This window comes from Primulina huaijiensis, chromosome 15, assembly GCF_012295235.1.
Source record: "Primulina huaijiensis isolate GDHJ02 chromosome 15, ASM1229523v2, whole genome shotgun sequence".
In the NCBI taxonomy this organism is placed as follows: Eukaryota; Viridiplantae; Streptophyta; class Magnoliopsida; order Lamiales; family Gesneriaceae; genus Primulina; species Primulina huaijiensis.
In genome coordinates, this window is record NC_133320.1 from 21,646,480 (window position 1) to 21,667,600 (window position 21,121).

The following is a 21,121-nucleotide window of genomic DNA, read 5'->3' on the forward strand; positions in this document are numbered from 1 at the left end:
TATTTTTGGCATTAGAGGTAAAATGGTCTTTCATATCTGAAACTTGGATAATAGATTTTAAACCAATGGTTTGATAAATTGAACGAACTTTTGGATAATTTAGCTATGGTTGTTTGGGTTTCAAAATCGATTAATAATTAATTATATGGTTTTAGGTTTATTATGATGTCGGAAGCAGTTACTGAATCAGTTAGGAGAAGAACCAATAGTGAGCGAACACGTGGCTGAATCGAGCTTCCCGCGCACTGGAAGCGGTTACTGATTTAAAATTGCTCTTCATGAGTAGCTGAATGCGTAGTTGATTTCTTCTCTAATCAAATCTCACCTGATTCCGAGCTCTACGATGAATTTGGCGGATAGGACTTTCGAGCTGAAAGAAATCGAAACGCTTCGAGGCCATACTGATAGGGTTTGGTGCATCGCCTGGAATCCAGCCTCAGGAGTCAACCGTGTCCCCGCCATGATCGCTTCATGTGGAGCCGACAAAAAAGTCATCATTTGGGAACAGGACCGCGCCACCGGCTCTTTCCAGTGCAAGGTTCGGCGTGACGTGTTTTAACGCAATGATTTTTTTTATTGATCTCTTCTATTCGTATTTTGGGATTCTGTGCGCGACTCTAGAGGTGTTTTCGGGTTGAGTTAATCAAAGAACTTTAATTTGGTGATAGATGGGGTAAATTGCTGACTTTGGTTTATTGAAAGTTTTCTGTTTTCCTTGGATGACAAATGTGAGGTGAATGACACGGATTTTCTGGTGTTTATTCAGCATGTGTTGGACCTGCATGCTTCAACTGTGCGATGGTGTGCTTGGGAGAGATCTGGAAATTTATTGGCAACGTCAAGTCTTGATGGTGACATACGCATTTGGGAGAATGTCACGGGAAGATTCAAATTCACCCATGGTTTAAAGGTATTTGCATTTTATTGGATCAAGTAAAACATCAAATTTGGAGTAGAGTATTAATAATGGTTTGATGGTCTGTATGATCGTTTATTTATGCTTTCTGAGCCCTGTGATGAAAAATCTAAACATGTATCTAGAATCACTACAATGCTCCTGTAAATATCTCTTGGAATGCATCTGGCATGATGCTAGCAACCTGTATCCCACGTCAACCAATATGGATATGGCAAGTTGCATTCACTCTCAGTTTTATAGATTTATCGATGGTGGCAGCTAGTGCAGGACATGTTAAAATGATTCAGTGGCATCCATTGAAGGATATACTGTTTTCATGTGGCTTTGACAATACTATCAAGGTATGTATGTGTATTAAAAATAGAGTTATCGGAGTTTGACAGAGTCAAATGACTGAAAATCTTTGTAAAGGTGACTCTGCTTGAATAATAATTTTCTTTTTGTTTAATCCATATCACCAACATCTGCTGATGAGACGTATATAACTTCTGTAGATTTGGGTTTCGGATTTGCGCATGATTCATTGGGAATGTGTGCAATCTTTAGGTGAAAGTCACAGGTACTCTCAGAAACTGCTCACTATGTTTAATTGAATCCACAGCGGAATCACGTTCACAGCAAATTAAATTTTGTTTTATTTTGCTTGCACAACACAGTCCAATATCTTGTCGTATATTTTAATGGCCATAACGTGCAACGTATATTTCAAATTTGCTTGACGTCAAAAATCTTGATATTTGCAATATTAATTATTTTCTAGGCAGATGTTGCAATATTATATGACTTGAGAAGTTGGGTGGTGCATAATTGCCTTAATGAAGAGTAGAGATTTTAAAAAGTACCCACAAATATATAGCGGCCCTTGCCTAGTCTTTTGGAGGATAAAACTTATGTGAAAAGTTGTTGTACATAGGGTAAAAGATGTCTGTGGACAAAATGGGTCGTACATTTTTTTGTCGCCCCTCAACCCATCAGCAATATCAAGATAACTTGAAACCAAATCTCTAACTTTGTTTCTACTCACCCCTTTGCACTATTGCCGCGATGATATCAAATGACTTGTTTTTCATGATAAAGAGTTTCCACTTCTTGCATTGGCCAGTTACGTTGTGAGAGTGTACAACCACTGGCAAAACAACCAAAACCACATAAATTCCATCTCAACAGTCCAAGCTATTTGGTGTATTTTCCTCATGTTTCTAAATGTTCGAGGAATTTTTATTAATTGTATAAGGCATTGATTATTTAAGTTGTACAGTGCTTGACTTCTAATAGCCAATTTTTTGGGGGAAACCAATTGCTATGTATACTCTGATTTTGATTTGTATTTTATCTTGGTTCTTCTCCAATGCTTGAATTTTGCTTTGCTTCATTAGGTCATAAAGCTTCTATATAGTCTTAATTGTGTACTTGTGCATTAAGTATTTTTGCTGATTGAAAGTGTGTAATACTTTTTAAATCTAGTAAAACTGTTTTTATGTTTCAGTGGAGGCATACATACAATCCAGGCCTTAGCTTTTAATGCGAAGGCAGACAAAATCGTTGCCTGTAGGTACGTGTGAATCTTTTCTCGTTTCTAAGCTTACAAATGCAAGTGAAAACAGACAGCATGTTAATTTTTATTTTTTAAGTACTTCCGGCAAGAACATATGTTTCAGTAACTATAGAGTGTAGTTATGGGGCAAGAAGTAATTTAGTAAAATTGATTTTGCAGTGATGATCTCTCCATTACGATATGGAGTATTGACGTTGAGATGATACGATATGGAGAAAGAAATGCCGCTGGGTACGCAATGCTTCTCCATTTGTATTTGATCCTTCACCTGCACTACTGCTTAAGATAATCATGCAGTTTGCACTCAAGCTTAACTGCACCGCTGCTTAAGATGCCCATGCGGTTTGCTCTCAAGGATTAATTTTTTCTTTCTCCCTTCTTGTAATGGTTGTTAAAGAAGACTTTTTGACTTTGTATTAAAGTCTTTTTTGCTAAATATCCAAATATGTCTTGACTTTAACACTAACATTTATGGTAACAGGCTTCAATATTAAAATATTGCTATCAACAGTCAGAAAGTTCAAAGTAAGAGATTAAAAAATGTTGAGAATCGTAGCTATTGGCACAATGTGTTCAGTGATTGTGCTTATTAAAGCTTTAGAAATTTATCTTATGTCATCCATCTTACCCTTTCCATTCCTCAGAGTTACTCCATATCCCTGTGTTTGATGTACCTTGCTTGGGATTCTTTTTCTTTGTAAGGTTTAGTTGGACAGTCTATGGCAGCACAACTTATCTTTAAGTTTGTTTAGCTTCTAATTGATTCTACATTTAGATTATCTAATGGAAAGATGTAAAGAAAAAGTCCAAACATTTTCAAAAGCATTCATCGAAATTGACTAGTGTGCTGTCGTGATTTTAAAATTATAAATTGTTTATATACAACTTGGTTACATATTCTTATACATTTTTGCAGGACACTTCTATGTACTCTTACTGGTTATCACAACAAAACAATTTTTTCTGTTAATTGGTCAAGGTAGCAAGATTTTATTTATTGTTAATCTGGTTCTTTTTAACCATTCTCTCTATATCTTGGTTAATTTTTTCATTTCATTTGGTCAAATATTATTAGAATTGCCTGATCTCATTTTGAGTGGTGGATGTTACAGGAAGGAAATAATTTGCAGTGGGGCAGCTGATGGTGCTCTATGTTTCTTTGTTGAAAATGATGATGGATTGGTATAAGTTCATAAATGCAATTCATCGTATGATTAATTCTCTGGTTTTTCTTTTAAATAATCATCATTCATTTAAATCATATACAGTTTCAAATTTCCCAATTTCTTGGTTCCCATGTATAGGAAATGTGTGTTCTTTCTGATAAATGAGTTTCTAAGCAATAAGGCTTTGAAACACTTTGTCTCAATCTGCTAAGTGAAAATTAATATCGTAAAGAACCTCAAAATGGTAGGACGCCTGTTTAAAACCCTCTGGCTTCAGCAAAGTTGCAACTAGCAGGTCCATTTTCCAGATCCTCTGTAAATTACTACCTCTTTTATGCAGCTATCTCCACGTGATAAAACTTTTATGCTCATCAGCCTCGGTTGAAATGTCATTTTTTTCCATAAAATCATGGCATCAACCGCTCTCAGGTTAACTTGCACCTATATAATTGAATGCTGTGCGTCCTAGATATAAATTGCAGCTGGCATTGACATCCAGCGTTAGAGTTTGTCTATATTCATTTGGATCGGAGCTGAATAGTCTCAAGAGTGATCCATTTATCTTGAATATTTTACATTCCTGACTTGGTAATGATTATACTTCCTTCATTTCTTCACAATAATAAATTTTTTTTTGGATATTATTACAGTTTGATGGACCTACATATAAATTGCTACTGATGAAAGACCATGCTCATGATAAGGAAGTAAATTCGGTTCAATGGTGTCCCAAGGTTAAGAATCCAACTTCATATATACATCCTATCCCTTGAGATAAAAATTTTATATTCTGCATAGCTTTGTAAAATAAGTTGACCGAATGCTATGAGATATGCCCAAAAACCTCTGGATTTTCTTTTGGTAACATTTACATAAAAAAAATATCTGCAGTTTGAAGAACCAACCTGAAAATCTATGTCTACCAATTGTATGTGTTGATGACCTCTCTGAATCATTGGGTACCAACTTAAATCTGCCATGCTGAATATGATGTAATTGTTCTTAATTATCATATATTTTGATATTTCTCAATCTCAACAATCTTAAACCTCGCTTGGTTGCAACAATACAGGATAGCAAGCGGCTCGCCTCTGCAAGTGACGATGGAACAATTAAGATATGGGAATTAGCCTCTCTACCTCCTCTCTAAACTGCCATCACAGCTCTATGGTCAGGACCATCCTACTATGCTACTGTGGTTCCCGTTGCCCTTTTGTAGAAATATTACTGCAGATGATTTTAATTTTCCGGTAACTTCTAAAGAGTAGTGCACCTCCTTGTCAAGTTCTTGGAAGTTATACAGACATGCATTGCTACTTGAATTTGATGAGACAAAGCATTAAGATGGAGTTTTGAGTAAATAGATTTTCAGATGCCTTTGTTTCTCTTGTACATGCATTTAGTGGATGTTCCTTCTCCATGTTAAATATCATCAATCTTGATTAAAAACTAACACAAATTTTACATTATAAAAAATAACTATAGAGTCTATTCCAGATTTTTGTAAAAGGAAAACTGCATACAAGAAACACTGCTACAATGACGTCCTGTTAATATAGACATAACATAAATATTTAAATTTTAAATAATACAATTTAGAAAACCAGCATAAATGATATAATGTAACCAAAGAAGTATCCTCTTCAAAACATAGGAATGATGGAAAGGTAAATTTGTTAATAACATGTATACATAAAGATTAAAGTAATAAATGACAATGATTCATCAAACTTTACAGTGTATAGTATTTGAGAAGTTCGAATTCCTATAGTCCACCGGCTACCAACCTTCAATGATAGTCAAGGTGATATCATTTTAAAGAACATATGATTGAAGTCTTATCAGTTTCAGGAGATCTTTGACCCATTAACATGTAAACACAAAGATTAAACTATAATATTATCAAACTTTACAATGTGTAGTACATGACATGAGGAGTTCCATGTTCCAATTCCTACACGCTACCGGCCTTCGATTATAGTCAAGGTGACATCATTTGAAGAACATTTGATTGAAGGCTTATAAGCTTCTGGATACCTTAGATTCAAAGTAAATGCAGGTTGCATTGGATGAGGAAGGTCTACTATCTCCTTACTAAGCATCGATAAAACAGTAGAAATATTTGGCCTATCTTTAGCAATCTCTTCAACACACAATAGTCCTACATTTGCATATCTCAATATCTCCTTTTCCATTCGTGAATCATGTATTAAAGGGTCCATCAAATTGACAATCTTTTCTTCATTCCACAATTTCCACGCCTGCAAACATTCACAGAGTAAAAACCATATACACTTATCATATATATATTCGTGATATTATTACAGCAATTTTAAAAAGAGGGATCTACTTTTATGAAAATTTAAGAAATCAAAATATATGTGCTGATTTAACTATAATTTTATAATCATTTTACAAAATTCAAATATATACTGATTTTAGTTAAAGCGATCAACGTTTTAATTTTGTACTGCTTGAAAATTCATTTTATGAAGTAATAATTACATTTATAAATGGCACATAATATACTCTTTAAATAAGTTATTATATTAGTACATTTATGCACACACACCCCAAACCTCTCTACCCATTAATAATTGTAGCTATTAAAATATAAAATCACTGTTAGTTAACCTCCATTAGTTCTAATTTAAGGACAAATAGTTTGAACATATTTTCCTCATTGTCCTGCTTAACGTAGGATGACACCTATATTTCAGATAAAATAAGCACGGCATTTTATTTATTTATTTATTATTTATTTGAATTTGGTGAGATCCTCTAATTCAAAGAAAAACTCACATATCCTATGAGACTCGGGGATTGCTCATCATTCTCGAAGCAAGCATTTCTGCTTCCACTTATAATCTCTAGCAACAGGACTCCAAAGCTAAAGACGTCGGATTTTTCTGAGAATCTTCCATGTACTGCATATTCTGGGGCCATATAGCCACTGCATAACATTAAGTCACCATAAGTGAAAGAATGAAGTAAGAAAATAATAGAATAAAGCACCAAGTGCTCACTATGTTCCAACAACTCTTGCTGTATTGGCTTGATCTTCTTTTCCTCCGAAAATTCTTGCTATTCCGAAATCAGATATTTTCGGATTCAAATCTTCATCCAGTAAGATGTTACTAGCTTTTAGATCTCTATGAATTATTCTTAACCTTGAGTCTCGATGAAGATAAAGAAGACCTCGACAAATTCCCTCAATAATGATCACTCGTTGTCGCCAATCAAGAAACCCTTGTTTATGTGATTCTGTAAATTTGAATCCAGTCCAACATTTCATGAAACACTGAACAAGAGAAGAAGAATCTTAACAAAATCCAATGCTTTGTTCAGTAGAATTGACCTTACTGTTATTAATCAAGATTTGGGATATAAAGCTGTAACATGGATCATACTTCACCTATATTTTATGCTACATCCTAAATTACATCTACATTTATTTTATGTTGAATAGGCTAAACACTCCAAAAACCACCTGTATTTGTAAATTGATCTCTGAAACTCCTTGGAGTCATTTTTTTCTGGTATATTGCTTCTTGTGCCCCAATATATAAAATTATTATCCAGAAATTAGAGTTCTTAACAACTGAATTTATCCTTCTGAATGTGATAGGAACATAAATATGTTCCTTTTATAAATTATTTTTAGCAAAAATCTCTCCAAACAAACATTTGAACTTTTGAGAGTGTTATAAGATGAATAAGAAACATTCATAATAATATTATTTACTTTCGAGTTTTAGCTAACTGATCTTTCACAATGGGGTTTAATATAATATCTTGGGTATTATAACGGATGGGATTCCTAAGCAGCTAACCCTTGACATATTAATTGGATTTTCATTCCATTATAAGACACATGACAAACATTCAGACAGTGATATTGTAGCACCAAATCAGAAGAAAGCATCAATTACTCACCAAAGAGATACGCATCCAAGCTCCCATTGGGCATGTATTCATAAACAAGCATATTTTCTTCACCCTCCACACAGCAACCAAGCAGTCTTACAAGATTCCGATGCTGAAGCTTAGAGATCACCTCAACCTCATTTATCAACTCCTCCACTCCTTGACTGGAGGATCTTGAAAGCCTTTTAACTGCTATTTCTTGTCCATTTGCTAAAATCCCCTGCGCACCAACCCATCACCTAATTATTTGATCAATATATGACAAAAACCTTAAAGTTTATGTACCTTGTACACTGGACCAAAGCCTCCCTGTCCTAATTTATTGCTTATATTAAAGCTGTATGTTGCATTTGAGAGCGTCTCAAAGTCAAGCAATTGAAACTCCTCCAGTTTAACTCCGTGCACATTATCTTTGAGCCTGGTATCTTTTGAATACCAGGAGATGGCTGGATACCTTTCCGAACCTCGGATAGTGTTTTGCTTGCTTCCAGCTAATATATACACGTCAGAAAATTCATAGATCAAGCGAAAATGTTAGTTATTGAAATGATATCTAACAAAGAACTCGCTGTAGTTATATTTTTCTAAAAAAATGTTATTTGAGTAAATACCTCTACACTTCCACAGAAAGTATGCACATAAGGGAACAATTATCAAAACTGGAATTACTGTAGCTACAGCAATTGCTTTGTGGTCAAGAACTTTTTTGAGTTCATCTATTGCTGATCTAAAAGCTAGACAGTGGAGAATGTAGAAAAATCTGAGTTTTGAGACTAATTATGCGTTGAAATTAATATTCCTGAACTAAAATGAAGTAATTTTTTTTAGCAAAAGGAGGAGAATTCATACCTAATTCTGAATCTGCCAATCTAATATACAAGTCTGCGCCACCAGTAGGAAACTTCTGCACGTCGATTAAGCTTTCAGTCCACAGCATACACCCAATGCCTGCATGATATGCATAAGCTAAACAAGAACAATTATTCAAGCATCGCATCCTACAATCTGGATCTAAAGTAGGAATCCACCTCAAATGATCAGGAACTTTCACTGTTTCCAGTCTCAAAAACCCATCTTTCCCCCCCATTTCACCCACAGCAGAGTTCTTCCCACACTCGAGCAGAGCCCTTCTCGAGCAACCACTTGTCCAATTTCCTGCACTCCATTCCTTGTTGTTTTTTGGTTCAAATCCAGGCATACATGAGCATATCGGTCTCTTCAGAGCATTACAGCTTCCAAATGGCCCACATTTACCATATACATTACACTCAGTCCGAATCGAGGACCATGATACTTTCCAATCTCCTGTTTGATCATCCCTCATCTTCTCCTCTAAATTCCCAGATGCATTCAATTCATAATACAGTAGAGATGAATTATAAGACGTGAAGGCCATATATGCAGTTCCAGGATTACCATTTACAACTTTGATTCCACGCCGATGAAAAGATTTCATCTCCGGTATCCCGATGAAAACTTGACCGTCCCAGGGACCGCTTCGCCAATAAGGAGAGCTGTCTAGCCACACGAAACATTGAGGAATCTCAAGAGGTTCAATTGTAAAGGTGAATCGGCCAGGCGCTGGATCAGAAGGGCTTCTCCATGAGGTCACTACGTTTTTCTTATTTGTAGTTAAATCAGTATAAATTTCCAGATTCTCAATAAATGAATCGGAAGCATCTAGGAAACTTTCCCAAACAATTGTTCCTTTTGAGTTATCTTGTAAAACCAGGTTCCCTGTATCCAAGAGCTGAGCACTTGAATTCAGGATCAAATTCGAAACATTTGATGACCATAGTATCTGCTTTTGCCCGTCCAAGATCACAAGATTTCCATCTCCTGAAATAAGCAACGTTCCCTTTGCATCATTCAGAGGATTCTCTCTATTAGCCACCCATATCACAGTCATCACAGGTATATTGTACATTATACCAACATATCGGTAAGTGCTATTAACTGGGGTGAAGAAACCCAATTTGAATTTCTGCCCATTCGAAACCAAATTGTCAGGGTCTCGAATGGATTGGTTGGCGCTTATGGCATCAACGGCAGAACTAACTTTCAAGAAGAAACAAGAAGATATCAACAAGAAGAGTACTTGAAGTATGAAGCCCATGAACTTTCAACTTTTTTTGTCGAAGTTTTTGTATCTACAATTCAAGCTCGAAGCCAGCGCCGCAAAAAGTGGAAAATTCATGGAGATCGATGGCATGAGTCAACCAAAGAAAGTCGGCCGTAGTTATATGCGGGCTCCATGCTGATTAATTATATCGCTGCGTATCTTGGTTGTGATGGCCGAGCAGCGACGAATTTGCTGCGGGGAGAAGCTCGTGGATTCGACGGATTCCTCTTCTTTGGCTTCAAGATCAAGATTGACGACGAAAGACAAGTGCAGACAGTGGATACTTATTACGAATAATGATAGAAAGTAGAACAAATATGGTACGGACAATTACACAGTTAGATTTTTTTTAAATTATTTTATCAGATTTTATATTGAATTTATTATAATATTTTAATAATATATTAAATTTTTTTATTTAAAATAAATTGATATATAAATTTGATTGTACACGTAAAATTACTCATTTATTATTTACTTATGGTCGATGGCTACAGCAACAGGGTGTGTTCATACTTTCATAGCACAGAATTTTATTTCATTATTATTATTTTTTGATAAATAAATCGTTTATTTAAAAAAACATTTGTATTTTTTATCATGTAATTTGATATATACTTAGTTTTAGTATATAAATTGTCGAAATTTGATTTTTCATTAATTTATATTTTTTTGTTTTGATATTTTTTGTCTGAAAACTTCAAATTAATCAAATATTACTTATTTGATATTGATACTCTCTTATGTGATATAACACACATTAAAATATAAATAAATAAAAATTAAGTGAAACGACATACTTTATTCTTTAAATTGTGAAATATTGATTTCATATTGCTTTATTTTTCTCAGATGAATTTTTATTTCAGTAATATGATCTTTATTCTTTATATGTGTATCTCACATATGATAGAATTCGTGTCAAATAAATCATATTAAATGAATTTAGTAGTTTTTGACAAAAAAATAAATAAATAAGAAAATCAAACTCATTGTATGAAGATCAATCTTTAATAAGTCACGAAAGAACTCAAAACTAAAAAGAAAAAACTTCCTAAATTTTACTGTGTTGACTTGGAAGTCAGGAAGAGCGAGATGGGTGGCAGATCTTTTCCGATGTCAGAAAACAGTGTCGGCCATATGTATCTCGTAAAAATGACGGAAAATTGACCTTCAGTTCTCAGCCGTCGTTTTTTTTTGTGTTTAGTCACTGGGTATTTTTTTAGTACCACATTTCCACATCAAGTGTATCATATTTTCACATGAAGTGTACCACAATTTGTATGACATAGTACCACAATTTTGTGGGTAAGGAGTGAACCCAAAGAAATGTTTTGATTGTGGATTTTTCACCAACTTCACCTAAAATGATGTGATGTGGACAAATATTTATAAAATAATTTAAAAATTATTTNATCTAAAATGATGTGATGTGATGTGGACAAATATTTATAAAATAATTTAAAAATTATTTCAATAATAAAATAATTTTGAAAATTATTATATAAAAATATATTTACTTATAAAACACTCTTTCTATTAAAAATATATATATATAAAAAATAAAAAAAAAGTGTTTCAGTACACGGACAATGATTTATCAAATTTAACGAGTTCCGATTCCTACCGGCCTTGGATCATGGTCAAGGTGATATCATTTGAAGAACATTTGATTGACGTCTGTTCAGTTTCTTGACTCAAAGTAAACGCAGGTTGCCTTGGATGAGGAAGCTCTGCAATCTCATTACTCAGCATGGATAGGATTGTAGATATATTTGGCCGATCTTTAGCAGTCTCTTCGACACACAATAGACCTACATTTGCATATCTTGCTATCTCTTTTTCCATTAGCGAAGAATCATTCACTAAAGGGTCCACCAAATTCACAATCTTTTCTTCATTCCATAATTTCCACGCCTGCAAATATTTATTCACGCGTACAGATGTTTTACCTGACTTAACAAAAGATGGACTTTAGATTTAGTTTAAAGAAGGAACTTACATATCCTATGAGACTCGGGGATTGCTCATCATTTTCAAAGCTAGCATTTCTTCTCCCACTTATAATCTCTAGCAACAGGACTCCAAAGCTGAAGACATCTGATTTCTCTGATAATCGTCCGCGTACCGCGTACTCCGGAGCCATATAGCCACTGCATGCATAACATTGATTTCATCATATATAAATGGTGGGATTAAGTAAGAACAAAGTGATATTACTTGATCAAAGCAGAAAGTGCTCACTATGTTCCAACGACCCTCGTTGTACTGGCTTGATCTTCTTTTTCTCCGAATATTCTAGCCATTCCGAAATCGGATATTTTCGGGTTCAACTCTTCATCCAACAAGATGTTGCTCGCTTTTAAGTCTCGATGGATGATTTTTAACCGTGAGTCTCTGTGTAGATAAAGAAGGCCTCGGCAAATTCCCTCGATAATAATCACTCTTTTTCGCCAATCAAGAAACCCTTGTTTATGAGAGTCTGTGAATTTGGATTCAATCCAAGATTTCATGAATGAAACAGTACTAAACAAGAGAAAAAGATTCTTGACAAAATCCAAAGCTTTGTTCAATGGGGTTGACCTTCTTACTTCCTTGTTTACACATTGATTGTATGCTCATTCGATGCTACAACGTGTGATGAATGATAATGTGGCACCAAATATAAAACTATGCATCGACTACTCACCGAAGAGATATGCATCCAAGCTTCCATTGGGCATGTATTCATAAACAAGCATATTTTCTTCACACTCCACACAGCAACCAAGCAGTCTTACAAGATTCCGGTGCTGAAGCTTAGAGATCACCATTACCTCGTTCATCAACTCCTTCACCCCTTGACAGGAGGATCTCGCAAGCCTTTTAACCGCTATTTCTTGTCCATTTGCTAACATCCCCTGTACACCAACCCATTGTTTTAAGTACTGGATCAACACATTATAAAAACTTCAAAGTTCACATACTTTGTAGACTGGACCAAAGCCTCCCTGTCCTAGCTTATTGTTTATATCAAAGCTATCTGTTGCATTCGCAAGCGTTGTGAATTTAAATAATGGCAACTCCTCCAGTTTAACTCCATGCACATTATCTTTGAGTCTTGTTTCTTTTAAAAACCAGGGGTCGGGTGGATCCCTTTCTGCACCGTGGTTTGCTTTTTTCTTTCTTCCTGCTACATATATGCGTGCATCAAAAAAGTCATATGCCAAGCAAAAATGTTGTTTGTTGAATTGATATCTAACAGTAGAGTAGATCGATGAAGTTGACAGTTTTCTATGTTATTCGAATAAATACCTCTATACTTCCACAGAAAGTATGCACAAAAAGGAACAATTATGGAAACTATGACCACTACAGCTGCAATAATTGCTTTGTGGTCTTTCTTGTTATTGTTACCTGCAAAGGTTTAAGAAACACAAAAGAGAACGAACTTTCTTAGTTCATCTATTGCCTGTGTAAAAGATAGACAATGGAAAATATAGAGAAAATCGAGCTTTGAAACTAAATCTGCGTAGATTTCCGGAGCTGTAATTAACGGAATTAGAATAAACCGAATCGAAAATAAAGTCGTCTTCTTGCAATAGGAGAATTCATACCTAATTCTGAATCTGCTAGTCGAATGTACAGGTCTGTGCCACCACTAGGAAACTTCTGCACGTCGATTAAGCTTTCTGCCCACAGCATACACCCAATGCCGGCACGATATGCATAAGCTAAACAAGAACAATTATTCAAGCATCGGCTCCGACACTCTGGTTCAAAACTAGGAACCCAATTCAAACGATCAGGCACTTTCATCGATTCGAGCCTCAAAAAACCATCTATTTTTCCCATTTCCCCCACAGAAGAATTCTTCCCGCACTCAAGTGGAGCCCTTCTCAAGCAGCCACTTGTCCAATTTCCCGCATTCCATTCCCTGCCATTTTTCGGTTCGAACCCTGGTAGACAAGAGCATATCGGTGCCTCCCGAGCATTACAGCTTCCAAAAGGCCCACACTTTGCATAGACATCACACTCCGTCAGAATCGAGGCCCAAGTTACCATCCAAGCCCTCGTTTTATTGTCCCAAATCTTCTCCGACAGATTCCCAGTTGCATCCAGTTCATAATACAATATAGATGAATCTAAAGACGCAAAGGTCTCATATGGAGCTCTAGGATTAGCATCTTCAACTTTGAGTCCCCGCTGATTAAAAGAAGCGTTCCCGTATATTCCAATGAAAACTTGACCGTCCCAGGGACCGCCTCGCCAATAAGTAAAGCTATCTTGCCACACGAAACATTGAGGAATCTCTAGAGGTTCAATTGTCAAGGTGAATCGGCCAGGCGCTGGATCAGAAGGGCTTCTCCAAGAAGTCAAAATATTTTTCTTTTGCGTAGTTAAATCAGTAAAAATTTTCATATTCGCGATAAAAGAATTGGAAGCATGCAGGAAACTCTCCCAAACAATTTTACCATTCGAGTTATCTAGTAACACCAGATTCCCTGTATCCAAGAGCTGAGCACTTGAATTAAGGATCGAATTCGAAACATTTGATGACCATATTATCTGCTTTTTCCCGTCAGAGATCACAAGATTTCCATCTTCTGAAATAAGCAATGTTCCATTTGCATCATACAGAGGATTCTCTCTATTAGCCACCCATATCACAGTCATCACTGGAATATTGTACAGTATACCAACATATCGATAACTACTGTTCACTGGGCTGAAAAATCCCAACTTGAATTTCTGCCCACTTGAAACCAAAGTTTCAGGGTCTCGAATGGATTGGTTGGCACTTATGGTATCAATTGCAGAACTAAATTTGAAAAAGAAACAAGAAGATATTAACAAGAAGAACACTGCTTCAAGCTCGAAACCCATAAAATCTCAACTTTTTACATCTGATTTTTTGTATCTAACCCAGCGCTGCAAGATGAGAAAATTCATGAAAAAAGACAGCATGAGTCATGAGTCAGCCAAAGAAATGACATCACGCAGGATGTAGGCAACTACGCGCGCGCGCACATAGACACATATAAAGATATATAGATATAGTGGGAAATCGGTCATGAGAATCAAAAGTTAATGCGAAGAGTCAAGCACGATGGCTTTGACGGATTCTTATTCTTGGTATTCAAGACTGACTACAAAAGACTTGACGGCTTTGACGGATTCTTATTCTTGGTATTCAAGACTGACTACAAAAGACTTGACGGATAAATATACAATTCCATATTTAGCAATTTGACTGGGAATTCCATACGATTTGATTTGGACGGACTCGGCTTCATGGCTAGTGAAACCTGCCGTGTTCGAGTGAAACCAAATCGTATTTTTTACATTTATGATTTATGATCATGTGTAATTCACGTTTTGTAAGGTTCATTGGCCTACTTTTTTGGGTTCTGCAATCACATCACTCATGATAGTTGACACAGGGGTTAATCACACAGCAACTTTTTCCTGAGTTTCTAACCCTTGTGCGACTTGAATCACGCACTGATTCAATCAGCCAGCCTTTCAATACTCGTGTTTAATTATTTAGTGGAATATCAAAACTCACAGAGCCAAGCAAACCAAGCCAAAACGTTTAATAAATAAGGCACACAACAAATTACGGGCAATGCCCAACCTTTGCATTCATCCTCAGTCAGAATTACAATAGGAAGCCTAGGTTTGCACACAAAGAAGGCTCACACTCGTGAATGCCTTGTGCAACTCAAGACCAAAGCATATAAACACAATACAATGCAGAAAACCGAAATTAACTGTCTAGGACACCTGTCAAGTCTGCATGGAGCCAAGTGTAACTGCCATGTCCAAGTGTCCTGCCTGCATGTCACTTGTTGCTGAATGTTGCCAAGTGTCTCAAACTCCCAGCAACTGCTTCAAACCATCAGAAATGACTGCCATGTGTCCCCAAATCAGCCAACTCGAAATGGCAACCAAGCTCAATATTGCCAACACCTTTTCTGCACCAAACACATCCTCACAATGTGCCAACTTGTTCATATACTTAGCCAACTCAATATGCCTAAGTTATGTAGACCATAACTAAGTGTTAGGCATCAACACTTTGCTTCATGGCAATCCGCAATCATGCCATGAAATCGAGCCAAGCTTTAAGGGTCTAACAAACCACCCCCACTAGAAGAACTCGACGTCCTCGTCGAAACCCCTAGCAAGCCCTTCCTTATCTCATAATCAGCAATCTCATCTTCAAATTGCCACAAATTAACATTTCGGATCCAAGTAGCATCTGCCTCAGAATCGCCCACCCACTGGACTAAGTAATCAACTCTTCGATTTTTCTTACTTTGACCCAAAACTCTGTCATCCAGAATTCGTTCAACTTTTCGATCAAACTCATACCGAACAACTGGCGGTGCACGACTTGTCTGCACTCTAGTCTGATCTTCCTGAAATTTCTTCAGAAAACTCACATGAAAAGTTGGATGAATCTTCAACCTATCAGGCAGCTTCAACCTGTAGGCAACTTTCCCCACTTTAGTCATAACTTCGAAGGGACCATCATACCGAGGAACCAACCCACGATGCACCGTCTTTGCACTGATTTTCTTCCAAATTTGAGGAGTTAACTTCAAAAGAACTCGCTCACCAACCTGGAATTCAACATCCCTTCGATCTTTGTCCGCATACTTCTTCATTCTGCGTTGGGCTTTGGCCAAGCTATCCTTTGCTTCATCCAACAACTCTTGCTTTGCTCTTGCAAACCGATAAGCAGCAGGACAATCACCCCCACTTTTCTGCAAAGCAACTTCATGAGGTGTTGTTGGTTGAAAGCTATACAATAACTCAAAGGGACTCAAACCAGTAGCCGATGACTTGTGCAAATTATATGAGAATTGTGCAACGTCAAGCAAATCTGCCCAATTACGCTGATTCGCTGTCACATAATGCCTCATGTATTCCTCCAACAACTGGTTCATTCTCTCAGTCTGCCCATCAGTTTGAGGATGATTGGCAGTAGAGAATTTCAACTCCGAACCCATCATGTTGAACAAAGCAGTCCAGAACCTTCCCGTGAACCTTGTGTCCCTATCACTCACAATATCTTGCGGAACACCAAAGTATTTGATAACATTCTTGAAAAATAACTCGGCAGTAAGTTCTGCGGAACATACCTTTGGAGCACCAATGAATACTGCATATTTTGTAAAGCGATCCACCACAACGAGAATGGAAGCCAAACCATTCACTTTTGGAAAGCCAAGAATGAAATCCATAGAGACGGACTGCCACGGCCGCTCAGGGATAGGCAATGGTTGCAACAATCCTGCTTCTTTCAATTTTTCCGTCTTGTCCAGTTGACAAACAAGACAAGTTTTGACATAATGTTCCACATCTTCTTCCATCTTCGGCCAATAATAAGTCCGAGACAGCAAGGCTAACATTCGAGCAACACCTGGGTGACCAGCCCATTGAGGATCATGTGTTTCTCGAAGTAATTCCTTTCGAAGAGGGCCACTTGGAACATAAGCCCTATTTCCCTTGGCAAACAAAAGCTCATCATCGATCCAATACTTACGGATCTCCCCATTCCGCACTTGATCAACCAGCTTCTGATACACCTTGTCAAGAGGAGATGCCTCACGAATTCTACCCAAGAAATCCGACTCAATTACTGTCAATGCTGCTACATAGTCATGTACAGATTTTCGACTAAGAGCATCAGCAACTTCATTATGCTTCCCAGCTTTGTGAACCAACTGAAAATCGAACTCACTTAGGAATTCTTGCCAGCGTGCTTGTTTAGGAGTCAACTTCTTTTGAGTCTGAAAATAAGTGTTGGCCACATTGTCTGTGATTACCACAAACTTTGTGCCAAGCAAATAATGTCTCCACACCTCCAAACAATGCACTACTGCCATCATTTCTTTTTCATGAGTCGAGTACCTCAACTCGGCATCCTTCAGTTTCCGACTTTCAAAGGCAATGGGGTGTCGCTCTTGCATCAGAACTCCACCCAATGCACGGTCCGATGCATCTGTAAACACTTCAAATGGCTTGTCAAAATCAGGCAATCTCAGCACAGGTTCTGACACAATGGCCTTTTTGAGAGTCTCAAATGCCTCCACACACTGAACCGACCAAACATATTTGTTGCCTTTCCTCAATAAATCAGTCAATGGCCCAACGATCCGAGAATACCCCATAATGAATCTCCTGTAGTAATTGGTTAAGCCCAAGAAGGACCTTAACTCAGATTCTTTCGTCGGGGCAAACCAATCAACAATCGCTTGCACCTTCTTTTTATCCATGTGAATCTTTCCATGGCTTATCACATGTCCAAGGAAAGTAATCTGATCCCTACAGAATTCACACTTCTCTTTTTTCACATACAACTCGTATTCTCTAAGGCGTGAGAATACATCAGTCAAATGCATCAAGTGATCTTCCAAAGACTCACTATATACCACGATGTCATCCAAATACACAACCACAAAACGATCCAAATACTCAAACAGTACATCATTCATCAGGTTGCAAAACGTTGCAGGAGCATTTGTAAGACCGAAGGGCATCACAAGAAATTCGTAAGAACCGTACCTTGTGACACAAGTGGTCTTTGCCTCATCTCCTTCAGCAATCCTCACTTGCCAATAACCTGATCTTAGATCGATCTTAGTGAAGTATCTCGCCCTTGATAGCTTGTCAAATAAATCCAGGACATTTGGAATAGGGTACTTATTTTTGATAGTAACCTTATTCAAAGCCCTATAATCGATGCACATCCTTAGCGTCCCATCCTGTTTCTTTTGGAACAGCACCGGTGATCCGAATGGAGCCTTAGATGGTTGAATCATCCCACAATCCAACAACTCTGTCAATTGTTTCCTCAGTTCAACAAGTTCCGAGGGACTCATTCGATACGGAGCCTTTGCAGGCACCACCGCACCCGGTTCCAATTCGATCTTATGATCAACAGCACGTCGAGGTGGCAAGGACTTGGGCAACTCCACGGGCATTATGTCATGGAATCGCTCAAGCAGATCGGCAACTGCCTCGGGCACTTCTTGGTACACATCGGGCTTAATTTCGATCATGGCTGCAACATAGGTAACATCACCATGTTTCAAGCCCTTCTCAAGCTGAATGGCCGAAATCAGACCTGCCTTCTTTCCGGAGATTGTAGTCACATCATACACCCCTTTCACGAAAGAAGGATTATTGACATCCGCAATCAATAATCCACCCAAGTGTGGCATCACTGCAACTTGAGCCGCAACCAAGAATTCATTGCCTAGAATGACATCAAAGTCATCAAGAGGAACAGCCATCAAACCGCACTGTCCGGACCAACTCCCCACCTTAAGTTCCACATTGGTCACCCCCTTGATTGGCTTTGCTTCAGAATTCACTGCCTTTATTTGACTCGAGTGTTGGGCAAGCTTCAAACCCAACGACTGAACTTCCCTTTCAGCAACAAAGTTATGTGTTGCACCTGTGTCCACCATGGCCATAATCTCACGACCATTAATGAGGGCTTTCACATACATTAAGCCTTTAGATTGAGACGAATTAGCATGTAGGGCACCCAAACATTGTAAAGGATTCACCAACGAGGGACCATCTTCTTTCTGCGCCTTCTCCTCTTCGGCCACCAATGCAGATAGTTTCTCCTTCTTTGGACAATCTCGCATTCGATGGTCACCATTGCATATGAAGCACCCACGCTTCGTTTTATCAAAGACATAGGTTTCCTTGGTCTCTTTGGTAGTAATGCTTTCACCATCTTTCTTGCTCTTCTTTTTCCTAAATTTGTCAGATTTTACAAACTTAGGCTTGCCTTTGTCTTTCGCATCATGTCGCTTAGGGACACCATCACCAGCACCAATGGCTTTGAAATCAACCAACCTATCAGCAGCAGCAATGGCGGATGGCAAATCCTTGACTCCTTGCCTTCGCAATTCAGCTTGGGCCCAAGGTTGCAATCCTGCGAGGAAATTGAAGAGTTTGTCTTCCTCGGACATATCCCTTACATCCAACATCAACGAACTGAAATCCTTAACATAATCCCGAGTAGTTCCAGAATGCTTCAATTTTCGAAGTGACTCCCTAGCAAGCCACGAAGTATTGCTAGGTAGGAACTGCTCTTTCAATTCTCGTTTAAGGGTCTCCCATGTCTCAATCTTGTCACGGTTTGCACTAGCATCATCAGATAAACGAGCCCGCCACCATAACTTTGCATCCTCGATCAAATACATGCTTGTGATTGATACTTTCTCTTCATCGGGGACTTTGGCAGCCTTGAAATAAGTTTCCATGTCCCACAGAAAGTTTTCCAACTCTTTGGCACTGCGTTTTCCACCAAATGGCTTAGGGTCAGGGACTTTGAACTTTGTTGAAGCAGATGAATGCCCGGTGGTTCCAGCACCAACGACCTTCTTCAACAAATTCAACTCAAGTTCGAATCCATCACATGTTGATTCGAGATCTTCTCCAACAGACACCAATCTTCGTTCCACAAATTCCGTCAGATCTGCAATGCTACCAACATTTGTATCTGCAATAGCATGCAATCCTTCAACTTGCTGGTAAAGCGTCTCTGTGGGTGATCCGGTTGGAACACCAAGGAGCCCTTCAATCCTTCGCATTCTAGTTTCAAGTTCTAGAATACGATCCCGCGCCGAAGTATTGTTCGTTCCTGAAGTGCTAGACGAATCTGCCATGATTTGGGCGTCTGCAACTTCAACAAATTCGAGCAAACCTGGCTCTGATACCAACTGACACAAGGGTTAATCACACAGCAACTTTTTCCCGAGTTTCTAACCCTTGTGCGACTTGAATCACGCACTGGTTCAATCAGCCAACTTTTCAATACTCGTGTTTAATTATTTAGTGGAATATCAAACTCACAATAGCCAAGCAAACCAAGCCAAAACGTGTAATAAATAAGGCACACAACAAATTACGGGCAATGCCCAACCTTTGCATTCATCCTCAGTCAGAATTACAATAGGAAGCCTAGGTTTGCACACAAAGAAGGCTCACACTCGTGAATGCCTTGTGCAACTCAAGGCCAAAGCATATAAACACAATACAATGCAGAAAACCGAAATTAACTGTCTAGGACACCTGTCAAGTCTGCATGGAGCCAAGTGTAACTGCCATGTCCAAGTGCCCTGCCTGCATGCCACTTGTTGCTGAATGTTGCCAAGTGTCTCAAACTTCCAGCAACTGCTTCAAACCATCAGAAATGACTGCCATGTGTCCCCAAATCAGCCAACTCGAAATGGCAACCAAGCTCAATATTGCCAACACATTTTCTGCACCAAACACATCCTCACAATGTGCCAACTTGTTCATATACTTAGCCAACTCAATATGCCTAAGTTATGTAAACCATAACTAAGTGTTAGGCATCAACACTTTGCTTCATGGCACTCCGCAATCATGCCATGAAATCGAGCCAAGCTTTAAGG

General features: G+C 37.9%; 3 protein-coding genes across 6 annotated transcripts; 1 reads left to right on the plus strand and 2 right to left on the minus strand.

Moving 5' to 3' along the window:
• The first annotated feature begins 170 nt into the window (after nucleotides 1–170).
• On the plus strand, nucleotides 171–5,047 carry LOC140959692 (protein CIA1-like). Of its 2 annotated transcripts, none has more exons than XM_073417658.1 (10): nucleotides 171–538; nucleotides 767–910; nucleotides 1,042–1,260; nucleotides 1,414–1,478; nucleotides 2,406–2,471; nucleotides 2,634–2,705; nucleotides 3,391–3,453; nucleotides 3,587–3,656; nucleotides 4,291–4,374; nucleotides 4,713–5,047. In XM_073417658.1, exons 1-10 carry the CDS (start codon nucleotides 344–346, stop codon nucleotides 4,788–4,790), a joined length of 1,056 nt encoding a protein of 351 aa, XP_073273759.1. In that variant the 5' UTR covers nucleotides 171–343; the 3' UTR covers nucleotides 4,791–5,047. The 2 variants fall into 2 exon arrangements, with proteins under 2 accessions (XP_073273759.1, XP_073273760.1); XM_073417659.1 differs by lacking the exon at nucleotides 4,713–5,047 and adding an exon at nucleotides 4,532–4,704.
• Nucleotides 5,048–5,258: 211 nt separating this feature from the next.
• Nucleotides 5,259–9,976, minus strand: LOC140959688 (G-type lectin S-receptor-like serine/threonine-protein kinase At1g11300). Of its 2 annotated transcripts, XM_073417646.1 has the most exons (8): nucleotides 9,666–9,976; nucleotides 8,417–9,551; nucleotides 8,179–8,301; nucleotides 7,853–8,058; nucleotides 7,577–7,787; nucleotides 6,667–6,904; nucleotides 6,443–6,593; nucleotides 5,259–5,901 (listed from the first exon to the last, which is right to left on the minus strand). In XM_073417646.1, the coding sequence occupies exons 1-8, from the start codon at nucleotides 9,681–9,683 to the stop codon at nucleotides 5,602–5,604; spliced, it is 2,382 nt and encodes a 793-aa protein (XP_073273747.1). In that variant the 5' UTR covers nucleotides 9,684–9,976; the 3' UTR covers nucleotides 5,259–5,601. The 2 variants fall into 2 exon arrangements, with proteins under 2 accessions (XP_073273747.1, XP_073273746.1); XM_073417645.1 differs by having other exon boundaries at nucleotides 8,417–9,976.
• Nucleotides 9,977–11,270: 1,294 nt separating this feature from the next.
• Nucleotides 11,271–14,720, minus strand: LOC140959689 (G-type lectin S-receptor-like serine/threonine-protein kinase At1g11300). 2 transcript variants are annotated; one of them, XM_073417648.1, is made up of 7 exons: nucleotides 13,286–14,720; nucleotides 12,984–13,085; nucleotides 12,656–12,861; nucleotides 12,379–12,589; nucleotides 11,934–12,171; nucleotides 11,692–11,842; nucleotides 11,271–11,606 (listed from the first exon to the last, which is right to left on the minus strand). In XM_073417648.1, exons 1-7 carry the CDS (start codon nucleotides 14,553–14,555, stop codon nucleotides 11,313–11,315), a joined length of 2,472 nt encoding a protein of 823 aa, XP_073273749.1. In that variant the 5' UTR covers nucleotides 14,556–14,720; the 3' UTR covers nucleotides 11,271–11,312. The 2 variants fall into 2 exon arrangements, with proteins under 2 accessions (XP_073273749.1, XP_073273750.1); XM_073417649.1 differs by having other exon boundaries at nucleotides 12,656–12,858; nucleotides 13,286–14,719.
• Nucleotides 14,721–21,121: the final 6,401 nt, after the last annotated feature.